The following is a 13352-nucleotide window of genomic DNA, read 5'->3' on the forward strand; positions in this document are numbered from 1 at the left end:
GGGTCATAATTCAGCTCTCACAGATGTCAATTTTGTATAAAAAAGCAAAGTGCAGGCAAAAAGACTGACTCGAAAATGTTAATGTTGGTTGTCACTTCTGGATGGTGGATGGGGGGTTCATTTTTATTTTCAATGTACTCTCGGGTATCTTCCTTTTTGGTGCTAAGAAGTAACTCTTTTACAACCCTCAAAACTGCCCATGGACATATATGCAATTCTTTCTTTCTTAATATTCTTCTCCATTATGGTAAATCAACTATACTCCAATAAAAAAAACAAAACCAAAAACTGCCCAAGGGTGTTCCTCTTCAAACGATGCACGTCCCACAGCGCGGTCCCACTGTCTCCACAGAGCCCGTGTTCTGGTTCTATGTGAAGGAGGTCCTCAGCAAGCATGAGCTGCAGCGCTTCTACGCCTTGCGCCACATCGCCTCGGACGTGGGCCGCGGCCGCGCCTGGCTACGCTGCGCCCTCAACGAACACTCCCTGGAGCGCTACCTACACATGCTCCTGGCCGACCACAGCAGGCTCAGGTACCTCAGAGGGGCTCGGGGAGGGAGTGCGCCAGGGGGTGACCATCATACTATCTGCCCGCCTGCATCTGGGGCAGCTGGGTTCCCCTCTTCCAGCCCCAGCTTGTCCAGCTGTGCTGTGGGGACAGTCGACCAGAGACTAAATGAGGATGCCTGTAAAGGGCTCCCTCCCCATGACAGCTGCATGCAGCAAGCACTCAATAGATGCTTGTTATTATTAAGGCCTGGGGTGTGGAGAGAGCTGTTGTCTTAGGACACAGCCTGCGCCCCACTTGCTGGAATTTTAATCTGGGTTTCTTTCGGATGCAGAATTTCTTTCTCTTTAGATGTTGGGTGTTCAGTGCCCAGTTTCATGTTGTGTCTCACCTTGCGTGCTGTGTACTGTACAGCTCCTTTTGGTTTTTTTGAGGTTAATAAACCCCAAACTGATGGAAAGAAATAGGGAAGTTTTAAGTTGGGGAGAGAAGTCATTTGTTATTATTAAACAACGTCTCATTTTATTTTGTTTTCTTTTTTTCTTGATCATAAAGTTCACTCTGTCAGTTAGTATAGGCCAGGTTATGCTATCATAACAGGCATCGTATAAAACTCATTAGCTTGAGACAGCCGAGTTCATTTCTTCCCCCTGCTGCATGTCTGTCATGGGTGGGAGGTCTCATCTCAGGGACCCAGGCTGACAGAGGCTCCATCTCTACATACACTTTCTTGATTGCCAAGGCAGGACAAGGGGCTGTGGCTGAGCGAAGCTCTGGCTCTTAAAGCCTCTGCCCGCTGTGATGCTCACTCCCACTCATATTTCATTGGCCAGCAAGTTACATGGCCACAGGCAAGCTCAGCAGGGTGGGTGAGGTGTGGTTATCCCACAGCCATGGGGAGATGGCACTGAATGTGCATCAGCGATAGTGCAGTCAGCCGTATTCCCTTCAGGAACATTTGGCGATGCTGTAGAACCCTCTGGGCAAAACTTAAATCACTCATAAATTGCACAGACATAACTCTGCTAACGTGTTGGTATTTCTTCTGTCATTTTCTTGTATGCTGGTGTTTGTGACCTTTTTCTCCTCTCCCTGTCTTCCTCTCCCTGTCCCTTTCTCTCTCGCTGTTATTTTCCCTCTGAGAAGGGTGGACTAGACATGTTGTTTTGTGTCACCTGATGATGCAAAGGGACAGTGGTCAATTCTGCCCTGGACCCTTGAATAACTTCCACATCAGCCCAGATCCTCAACATTAGCATGTCAGTTAATTCATTAAGCTGGCGTTTCCTTAGTGCCGTGATGCATTTCTGTGATTTCATATTGCTGTGCATTCCCTGGCTCAAGTCTCCTCTTCTGTTTCTTCTGTTGCTTGTGGTCACCTCTCTACCAGTAGTTTGTTAGGTGTTCTGGGATTGTGCACTAAGGCTGTTAAAGATACCCTTGAAGTTCTCCTATTGATGTTGCTTGTGGTACCTTGTCCGGTGTGTTCAGACCCTGTGGATGTGAAATGGTAGGGATGGGGGCCAGAACAACTGGCATCAGCTGTACCTGTGCGCTGCTTAGGGTCTTGAGTTGGGAGGCTGCGAATGTCTGTGTGTACATCTGAGCATTAACCAGCTTTCATTAAGGAAAACATACTCATGTTTCTTATAATAGTTTGTGTGTGTGTGTGTGTGTGTGTGTGTGTGAAGCTCTTTCCAGCAGATCATTTACAAGTGCAGTCTGCCCTCTCTATCCCCAGGTTCTGCATCTGTGGTCTCAGCCAACCGTAGATTGAGTACCGTGTTTAAGATCTGTGGTTGGTGGAATCCGTGGATGCAGAAACTGCAGATTTGGAGAGCCAATTGTACTACACTATTTTATATAAGCATCTGCAAATCTTGGTATCCGAAGTGGGTCCTGGAACCAATCCCCCATGGATACCAAGGGACAGCTGTAGTTCAGAGTTGTGCTCTCATTGTCAAGGTTGAATGTAATAGTGAGCAGTTGAAATGAATCAGCTGTTAAGAATCAAAGTTGAACTTACCTGAATCACTAGCCACTCTAACTTGATGTGGGAAAACCAAATTCATTTACATGCATGAAAACTGGCTCCAATTTGTAAAGAATCACAAATTTGGGAATCAGAGGTCTAGTTGCAGTGTCACCTTGAACATGTAGTCTGTGCTTCCATTGACATTTTTGCCAGGTTGAGTATGTTGAAAATGATGTGTTTCTTTTCTCTTTCTGTTAGTTGTATCCAGTCTCTTGCTGAACTCCAGGTCACCCGTCACTGACTGTGCTTCAGTGAAACTGGGTTTTGACTCCGTTAGTTTAGGGTTCTCTGACCTGGCGGGGAAGTCTGAGGGGTGAGGGTATTTGCTTGTTACTGCTTAACGGGCGATCAGATAAAGAGCTGGGGAATGAGGCTGGGAGACCTGCTTTGGAGCCCTGTCTGTACCATTTATTGCTGAATGACCTCGAACAATGGACTGACCTGTAGGCCTTTCTGTCCCCCTCCTCCCCCACTGCTGTTTAGATCTGTGGGCCTTTTTAGCTTCCCAGCCCTTTCCAGGGGTAACTTGGGCTTTTGGGCTGCAGCCCAAGCTGGTGTTATATACAAATGCCCTGGTTGATGGAGCCATGGAACTATAATTTCTTACTGAAATTGTCTCTTCTTGTATTAACCCAATCAGGGGGGCCTTGTGGGCTGGCTTGGATTTCCTCTCTGTCTCTTAGAGACATAGCTTGAGTGGAAGTCACCCCTGTTTGTCCCCTTCTCCTTTTCTGCTTCAGAAATACCACGTGTACATCTCATGCCTATCTCAGTACTTTCAAGCTCAGGGGACTCTAAAGATCTCAGGGGACCAGTGAGGAAGTTGTAGGATATATGCGCTCAATCCTTTGTTTATAACCAGAAGCCTCAGCCCAGCAGAGACCTCGTATATCCACTCTGGGATAACCAGGCATGGATTTTCCAGGGAACCATATGTGGGAATTGTTTGGCTGACAGATGCTGAGAACCACTGTTCAGAGTTTTTTCCCTCTGTTTTCCAATTTGCAGCACTTTTTATGAAGACTGGGCTTTTGTGATGGATGAAGAAAGGTCTAGCATGCTTCCTACCATGGCAGCTGGTAAGCCTGGCCAGGGCCAAGGGCGGGGGCTCCTGTGAAGGTTGGTGAGCAGAAGAGGCTGCCTGGGAGTGAATTTATAACTCCAAGGGATGCTCTGGTTTTCCCTCTCCTCACCGAATTAATAATGAGTCACTTGCCGCTGTCCTTCCTTTAGTGGTGATGAGCAATTGAGTCCATTTATCTAGAATTTGATGCCCTGGCTGGGAAAGCATGGGGTTGAGGGTTTTTGGCCATGGCTTTGCAAGTGTAATATAAAGATCCAGGGAACTGGAGGAGGAGACCTGCCTTTGAAGCCTAGCTCTGCCCCTGTCTGGCAGGTGGCCTGGGGCAGATCCTATGAGCTTTTTTACCTTTACTTTTCTCTTCTGTGACGTGGGAATCCTGATAGCACGGCAGTCACCTGTATAGGGCTGTGAGAGAATGAGATGTGAGAAAGAGTCAAGTACATGATTTGTTACTATGAAAGCCCTGCATTGATGCTAGTTGATGAATCGTTAAATTGTTTAACATTTGACTGTCACTCAAAGGGTAAAGTGGGTAACTTGCTTCTTTCTTCCACATCCTTTGTTGCCTCCTTTTTCTCTCTTCCCTCAAAGTTTGCACTGAGTCCCACCTACTGAGAGTTATGTTAGGCTTGTCCATTGATGAGGAAAAGTCAGGTGACCATGATGTCCTGTGTGGGCCGTAGGAGACCAGGGCAAGTTTTTGCCTAAAGTGATAATGGTAATGATATTGGTACACATGTTTTGATTGCTTACTGAGCTGTTTTCGATGGGTGATGGTCTTTAATACTCTGTAAGGGATGCTGCTGTCCCCCTATTATAGATAAGGAAACTGAAGCTCAGAGGTCATGAATGGCTTGACCCAAGGTCTCAGAGCATGTAAGTGGCAGTGCTAGGATTCAACCCAGGCAGTCCGACCTCAGAACTTATTCCTTAACCTCCCCACGGTTGACTTCTTATTTGCATTTGTCTTCCTGACGGATAGGGAGAGAATTTGGAAAGACTCAACTCCAGTGATAGCGGGTATCTCCTGACCCCAGTTTTGTGGGTGGTTTTTATCACCATTTGAGACGAGTGTGTACCCTCTTGTGTACTATAACGTCTGCAGCTTGTTTATTGTGTTGGAGTGTGACTATTGAACAGCAGACACACCAGGCTTTTCCCTTTTTGGGGGCAGGTCTGAACTCCATACTCTTCGCGATTAACATTGACAACAAGGATTTAAACGGGCAGAGTAAGTTTGCTCCCACCGTCTCGGACCTCTTGAAGGAATCCACGCAGAATGTGACCTCCTTGCTGAAGGAATCCACGCAAGGAGTGAGCAGCCTTTTCAGGGAGATCACGGCATCCTCGGCCGTCTCCATCCTCATCAGGCCTGAGCAGGAGACCGACCACCTGCCCGTCGTGTCCAAGCACATCAGTGCCGGTGAGCGAGAACGAGGGGGGGACAGAGGGTCGGGTGAGGATGACAGATTGTGTCATCTGAAAGCGCTAAGGGGAGTGAAATCTGATGCACTCCTATTTTCAGTTCATGTTTGTGTTTATCGTTTTAATTTTTTTTTTGGCTGCACTGTGTGGCATGCAGGGTCTTAGTTCCCTAACCAGGGATTGAACCTGTGCCCCCTGCAGTGAAAGCACGGAGTCGTAACCACTGGACTGCCAGGGAAGTCCCCATGTGTTTATCTTTCTTACCCTTATTCACTTGGAAAGGGATCTGAGAGCCTTCCTGAGATGTGAAGATGATAGGGTAACCAAGCCAACAGCTCAGTCAGAGCAAACTGAAAGGGAGGGTGTGATGGTCACGTGAAGCCAGGGGAAGTTGATCTTCATTCCTTTATCCATTCATTTCTTTAATTATCCTTCTGATAAGTGGGGTGAAAGCCCAGCTCAGGGTGCTATGGAGAATGTATACCGTTGCGGGGATGACATTTAAGTGGAGGCCGGGGGAAGGGAGGAGTTGGTCAGCTTTGACTCTAGGCTGTGAGGAGGCAAAGGAAAGTTGATTCAGTTAGGATCAATTTTGTGAGAAGTTTACAATACCCTTTGAACTTTCTGGGACATCCAGAATATTGCAACAGCAAAATTGGAAATTTTGGGTATAAGAGCTTAATCCTGGTATTCTCAAATCCCTTAAACAAAGCAGTAATCATGGTCATCCCTTTGGAATTATTAATGATGGTGAAGACTCAGAATTCCATGGAGTCTTAGGTGCACACTGGCTTTATCTGTCTTGCCCTCTCTTTCTCGAGCAGACCCCACGCAAATGACATAGAAACAGGACTGTTGATAACTTTGTGTACCAGAGATGCTGGAATTTGCATACCCAAAGGAGTATCTTGGGACTTCCCTGGCAGTCCAGTAGTTAAGACTCCATGCTTCCACTGCAGGGGGTGCGGGTTTGATCCCTGGTCGGGGAACTAGGATCCAGCATGCCATGCAGCATGGACAAAACAAACAAACAAACAAACAAACGAACAAAAACTGGCCAAAGGAGTGTCTTTTCTGTCCATTTTGGGAACCTGCTTTTGACACTGTCTCAGAGTTGGGACACACTGGTGAAGCATCACCACGTCACACCTTGGTTTAGATGGATTTTACTTTTTGGAATCGGCTCCAAAGTGCCTCACACCCAAGGTTGATGATTAAGATGGGTGAACAAACCGGCTCGTCTAAGTGCTGGTCACCAAGGCAGTCTTGACTTCTGTTTCAGTTAGCCTTTGCTGTGTAACAAACGCTCCAAAATGTAGTGGCTTAAAACAAACAACCACAACTTATTATTTTTTTTATGATTCTGTGGGTTGGCAGGATGGTTCTTCTGGTGGTTTCACCTGGGCTCCCTCATGGGGGTTCATTCAGCTGGTGACTGAGCTGGAAGACTCAAGATGGCCCCACTCATGCACCTGGAGTTGGTGCTGACTCTTGGCTGGGGCATCTCAGTTTCCCCCAACATGGTCTCCCATCCTCCAGTAAGCTAGACTGGCTTCTTTCATGGTCATTTCAGGGCAGCATTCCATGAGGGTAATGCCTAGGCTCCAGAACTCACACACTGTTATTTCTGCCACATTCTGTTCTTAAAAGCAGAGCACTAAGTCAGCCTGGATTCCAGAGAGTGGAGAAATAGACAGCACCCTTGATGGGGGCCAGCAAAGCCCCACTGCAAAGGGGCATTGTGCTGGGCTGGGAGGAATTGTGGCTGTTAGACAGTCGACTACAATCCCTAAACTGATTTTCTTGGTCTTCATGGCTTGGTCCCAGCCATGAGAATATCTTCCAAAGATACTTCCATTTGATACAATACGATTCATTTCAATAATGATTCACCCTTTTAATCAAAGTGCTTGGAAGGATTGCTTAGAAGGAATGATTGTAATATATACTCTAGGGCGTATATGTTCACATCAGAGGTAGAGGCGCACATCCATTTTGCTTGGTCTCCCGTAGACAAATTTTTTTTCCAAGGGTTAAAAGAAATCTGAGTTTATCTCAGATTTAGTTTTTAGTAGAATAGTAGAGATTTTCCACAGTCTAGAAGCAGGATGGCTCCATCATCGCTTTATCTTGCCTGCTTTTTCTTTTCTCATATCTTTTGCCAGATGCCAAGTGTAAAAGGGAGAGGAAGAAGAAAAAGAAGGTGACTAACATCATCTCGTTTGATGATGAGGAAGACGAGCAGAGCTCCGGGGATGTTTTTAAGAAGATCCCTGGGGCAGGGGAAAGCTCAGAGGAGAACTCCGACCGCTCCTCGGTCAATATCATGACGGCCTTTGAAAGCCCCTTTGGGCCAAATTCCAACGGAAGTCAGAGCAGCAACTCATGGAAAATCGATTCTCTGTCTTTGAACGGGGAGTTTGGGTACCAGAAGCTCGATGTGAAAAGCATCGATGATGAAGATGTGGATGAGAATGAGGACGACGTTTATGGGAGCACACCTGGAAAGAAGTGCCCGGGCCACTCGGAGTCGCCGGAGAAGTAAGTTCTGCTTGAGCTTCTGAGGAAGGGTGGCTGGCTCTTTCTATAGTATTGGGTGAAATTAGACTGCAAGTTTTCTGTTTGTTTGGGGCATCATTCCTTTTTCAGATCTCGATTTCAGAAGAAGGAGCATGAGTTTGCTCCACTCCTGAGAACTAAGGAGAAGGGAGCATATATACTATTTGAAGGTACTTACTGCAAAGTTGGTGTCAAGATGTAGGCCTTGAAATTCTTGCTTTATGTCTGTGTCTTTCATTTTTGTTGCTTGGATTTTGCTTGCATCCCTTACTTGCCACTAGCCCAGGACGCTCAGGAGAGAGGCAGGGTATTCTAGACAATAGTCTCCAGCTGGTAATTTCTGTGTTTATTTGCAGGGGTGTGAACGGCAGTAACTGGCCTGCACTCGCCACCTTAACACTGGAGCTGCGGTGCATTTATACCCTCAGGAGGGGCTTGGTGCAAGTGAAGGCGTAAAACAGAAAAGCATAGTTAGGAGCTTGGATCTTAGAATCAAGACAACCTGGGTTCTCATTTACTAGCTGCGTGGCTTAGGTTAGACTAGGTTGGACGAGTTTCTTCACCTCCCAGAGCTTCAGGCCTCGCGTGAGACCTAGAGAAAAACAGCATCTGCTTTGTAGCGTTGTTGTCCAGTTAATGGGACCCTGCGTGTTGGGCCTTGGCCACGGGCGCTGGCACTTCAAGAAAGAATGCAGGCAGCTGTGGCCGCTGTCATACTGTAACTCGTAATAATTCCTGTGCTTGGTCTTACTCTTAATGCCGAATAAACTAGGGACCTCTTCACCTGAGCTCTGTAGTGTGCAGTGCAACCCTAGTCACGGCTGGCTTCAAAACCAGCCTGTGAAAGTGTAAAATGAAGACCCCGAGCCCCCCTGGTGCAGTGGAGGGGCACGGTGTGCCTCTAGCCCGAAGCTTTGCATGTCCATTTGTTGAACTGGCGTTTTTTTTCTTTCTCATGAGACTTTCCCTGTTTTTGTCTTTGATTTTTACTCTCATCCTCATTCACATGCATATCCATGTTAGTAGCATTACCTTGTCGATCATCTGGGACAGGTCAGATGAGGCAAACTGCAGATTCACGGTATCCTAATACTTAGAGCTGCCCTGGGGGGTTTGTGGGTGTCAACCCCACCTGATGGATGAAAGGCCAGTTTCTTTAGTTAAGCTTTGTCAAACCAGTGGGAAGAACTGGAATTAAGGTTAGGTTGTGCTGTGTTCCAACGCTTATAATACTGTCAGATGTTTTCCATGTTTCTACACAGCCATGAATCTCGATTGGTTGATATTCGGTCAGATCAATGTCATGATTTGCTAACGGTTCCCCTGTTGTTGAGTATTTAGGTTGTTGGCATTGTTTTTGTTTTTTGTTATCAGCCATTCTGAAATGAACATTTTCGTGCACAAGGCTTTTTTCTCCTACTAAAGTATGTTAGGGTAGCGTCCCTCCAGCATTGTTCTTGCGTACTGTGTACAAATGATTTTGTACCTGCATCCAGCCTTGTGACCTGCTATATTAGGGTTCTCCAGAAAAACAGAACCAATAGTGTGTGTGTGTGTGTGTGTGTGTGTTTCTCGTATGTATGTATGTATGTATTTATCTAGAGAGATTTATCTTAAGGAATTGGCTCATGTGATTGTGGAACTTGACAAGTCCAAAATCTGCAAGGTAGGCTGGCAGGCTGGAGACCCAGGGAAGAATTGCAATTTGAGTCTGAAGACAGTGTGCTGGCAGAATTTCTTCTTCCTTGGGGGAACCTCAGTCTTTTTCTGTCAAGGCCTTCAACTGATTGGATGAGGCCCATCCAAATTATGGAGGGTGATCTGCTTTATTCGAAGTCTCCTGTCTTAAATTTTAATCTCATCAAGACAAATACCTGCACAGAAACATCAAGAATAGTGTTTGATCAAATATCTGGGTACCACGGCCTAGCCAAGTTGACACATAAAGTTAACCATCACACTTGCCTACAGTTCTTCCTCTGGGCCTTTTAGGAAATGCCATTTGCATTCTCTGTCTCTGTAGGTGAGTGCACCTCTGAGTTGATTCACTCCACGAATCAGTTTTTTGGCCTCAAACACAGTCATTTCTCTTCCTACTGGACTGGTGACATTGAGGGGAGGCTGGAGCTGGGAGGCCAGCTTGCGAGCCAGGATAGCTGCCAGCATTGTGATGTGTGAAACACAAAACAGTGCAGGGTGACCTTTATAGGGCCTCGGCCCTTTGAGGCCATTGGGCCCCCTATGGATTATGGACAGCCACTCCCTGGCATAAAGAGGGGATCTTGAGTGAGTATTCTGCAGAGCGTCTTGGGGAAAGAGAGAGAAATGATGAGATGGCCTACTGAGTAACACTTTCATTTTGCTTCTAAGCTAATATTCACGTGAAAGGTCTAGGATCCTGGAGGGGCCAGAACTTTAAAAGTTTAATAGCACAGCCAGGTTTGTGGGAGGAAAGGGGCCAGGCTGGGAGAAGCACATGGTGGGTTGCAGTGGCCTTTGGCAAAGTCGAATGCTCTGATGGTCTTTTAGATGCTCTGTTGGCCAAAGGTTTACACCTCTACTTGCTGGCAGTTAAACCCCTTCTTTGATGACTGAGGAAAAATGTCTGATGACTGAGGAAAAATCTTGTCCCTCCTACCTCAGTATTTTATTTTATTTTATTTAACATTGCTTTACAATGGTGTGTTAGTTTCTGCTTTATAACAAAGTGAATCAGCTATACATATACATATATCCCCATATCTCCTCCCTCTTGCGTCTCCCTCCCACCCTCCCTACCCACACCTCTAGGTGGTCACAAAGCACCAAGTTGATCTCCCTGCGCTATGTGGCTGCTTCCCACTAGCTATCTCTTTTACATTTGGTAGTGTATATATGTCCATGCCACTCTCTCACTTCGTCCCAGGTTACCCTTCCCCCTCCCCGTGTCCTCAAGTCCATTCTCTACGTCTGTGTGTTTATTCCTGTCCAGCCCCTAGGTTCTTCAGAACCATTTTTTTTGACTCCATATATATGTATTAGCATACAGTATTTATTTTTCCCTTTCTGACTGACTTCACTCTGTATGACAGACTCTAGGTCCATCCACCTCAGTATAAATAGCTCAAGTCCGTTTCTTTTTATGGCTGAGTAATATTCCATTGTATATATGTGCCACATCTTCTTTATGCATTCATCTGTTGATGGACACTTAGGTTGCTTCCATGTCCTGGCTGTTGTAAATAGAGCTGCAGTGAACATTGTGGTACATGACTCTTGTTGAATTATGGTTTTCTCAGGGTATATGCCCAGTAGTGGGATTGCTGGGTCGTATGGTAGTTCTGTTTTTAGTTTTTTAACTACCTCAGTATTTATAAGTGTTGACCTTGCTTTTGTTTTTTTCTTAAAGTATTTATTTATTTATTTATTGGCCACATCAGGTGGCATGCGGGTTCTTAGTTCCCCAACCAGGGATCGAACCCGCGCCCCCTGCAGTGGAAGCACAGAGTCTTAACCACCGGACCGCCAGGGAAGTCCCTGTTTTTTCTTAAAAGAGGATATAATATCTTTATTATAGAAAGGGGATTTCCTGTCACTTTATGTATGCTCCATGACATCAACAGGGAAGTGGGGTGAAAATATAGTTCACCAAGAATTACAAACATGAAAAACTTTGCACTTCACCAGCAATTAAGCAAACACAAAGTGAAACCAAACACTGTGTTTTGCCCATCATCTTCGTCAAGATTTAAAAAGAGAACTGGGTGGGCTTCCCTGGTGGCGCAGTGGTTGAGAGTCCGCCCGCCGATGCAGGGGACACAGGTTCGTGCCCCGGTCCGGGAAGATCCCACATGCCGCGGAGCGGCTAGGCCAGTGACCCATGGCCGCTGAGCCTGCGTGTCCGGAGCCTGTGCTCCGCAACGGGAGAGGCCACAACAGTGAGAGGCCTGCATACAGCAAAAAAAAAAAAAAGAACTGGGTGAAAAGCAGCCTTGGGTGAGCACCCTGCCTGGAAGGCTTGCTCTCAATGTGTCCTCAATGGTTGGAATATTCCAGACACATAGCAGACGTTAACTGTGGAATAATGATGAGGTATGGCTGGTGCTAGGGTCATCCTGATAGAGCGCTGGTCATGTCCCCAGCCCTTGGGGAAAACAGTTTGACACCATGTCAGGAGCCTTAAAAATGTTTATCCCCCTTGATTTAGTAATTCCACTGCTGGGAAGCTACCCTGAGGACCAGCCTCAGGAAAAAGCTTGCTGCATCTAGATACCAACATGCTAATTTAGAAAAGCTAAGCAATGAACCTGATGAAAATGTGCAACCACAGAGGAACAGTTAACCATGGAATATTTTGTAGTCTAAATCTTAATGTTCCAGATCTTAAACATCTTAAATGACATCTAAGAGTATCTAAGTAGTATGAAGATGAAATTATGAATTAATATCGAATGAAAAAAGCAAAATATAAAAACCTACATATAGCTTCATTACAACCTCGTAAAGGAAAGCATGTGAGGAAAGAAAGAAAAAAAAGGCACTGTGGAAAGCGTGTCTACCTCAGTTGTTCTGGGTGATGGGGCTTTGGGTGTATTTTTCCCCCTCCTCTTTATGGCATTTTGTAGGTTTTAAAGTAAGTGTCTTACTTTTCTAATGAAAAGCAACACCAGTTCTGTTTCTAAGCCCAACTCTGACCCCGTATTCTGAATTGGTCTCTGCTTTAGGAATCACTTCAGTGTAACTCCTTTTCTAGGTGGAGGCCTTTGGCCACTTTTACTCGGGTCCGAACCTTAGTTGGTGGGACCTGACTTCACTTTGTGCTCTGCATGTGTTGCTGGAAAGTGGCAAGAGGTCTCCTTAGAAACAACAGAAAATCCCACCTGCCTGGAGCTGGTGCAGCGGCCGGGAAAGGCCTGTGGTTTTGCTGCCGTGTCCTGAGGGGTGCCCCTGGCCACCTCTGGGTGTCTGGGAGTCCCCTTGGTTGCCAGCTGCTGGATCAGAGCCCCGGGCGGGCGGTTCTTTACAGATTGTAGAGGCAGAGCCAAGTTCACCCCAGAACCTGGCTCTGCGGCTGGGCACACAGGTCGGGGGCGCTTCCTCTTCTGTGCCGCGTCCTGTGTGTTACCTGCAAGACTAAATGACACAGCTGGCAAAAGTCTGTTAGGATTATTACTTGATGTGTGTCCTGCTCCGTGTCAAACATGTGACCAAAAGCTCGAGAGTCCTCAAAGAAGAATGTCTACAGACAGGCCTTAAAAGAGGAGTTGACAGGGCTTCCCTGGTGGTGCAGTGGTTGAGAGTCCGCCTGCCGATGCAGGGGATGCGGGTTCGTGCCCCAGTCTGGGAAGGTCCCACATGCCATGGAGCGGCTGGGCCCGTGAGCCATGGCCGCTGAGCCTGTGCGTCCGGAGCCTGTGCTCCGCAACGGGAGAGGGCACAACAGTGAGAGGCCCGCGTACCGCAAAAGCCCCCAGACGAGAATGGCTGTTACATTTTTTAAAGCATTGTAAAAAGCAAAAACCAACCAAACAAAAAACCAACAAGGAAGTATACTTATGGCCACAAAGCCTAAAACTGACTATCTGGTCCTTTCCAGAAAAATTTTGTTAATCCCTGCTCTAAACGAAAGAAGAATTATATACATCATGTCAGTGATGGGGCAGTGGCCAGGAGACCTCATTGTAATTGGATCTGGAAGACCTGGGCTGAAGCCTTGGTTCTGGCCAAGTGATGAACTTGGACAAGTCGCATGATCTCTTTGA

The 13352-nt window shown here is 46.5% G+C and overlaps 1 protein-coding gene across 10 annotated transcripts in view; it reads left to right on the top strand.

Moving 5' to 3' along the window:
* SNX29 (sorting nexin 29) overlaps positions 1 to 13352 on the top strand; it is a 550106-nt gene that overhangs the window by 62406 nt on the left and 474348 nt on the right. For all 10 annotated transcript variants that reach the window (XR_004345666.1, XR_004345669.1, XR_004345667.1 and 7 more), the window contains 4 exons: positions 353 to 533; positions 3552 to 3622; positions 4802 to 5050; positions 7218 to 7593. Coding sequence is in view for 6 of the 10 variants with exons in the window: in XM_032604205.1 (XP_032460096.1) it covers positions 353 to 533; positions 3552 to 3622; positions 4802 to 5050; positions 7218 to 7593 (877 nt within the window). In the remaining 4 variants the exon portion in view is untranslated. The remainder of the gene's footprint in view (positions 1 to 352; positions 534 to 3551; positions 3623 to 4801; positions 5051 to 7217; positions 7594 to 13352) is intronic.

Source organism: Phocoena sinus, chromosome 15 (assembly GCF_008692025.1).
Source record: "Phocoena sinus isolate mPhoSin1 chromosome 15, mPhoSin1.pri, whole genome shotgun sequence".
Lineage (NCBI taxonomy): Eukaryota > Metazoa > Chordata > Mammalia > Artiodactyla > Phocoenidae > Phocoena > Phocoena sinus.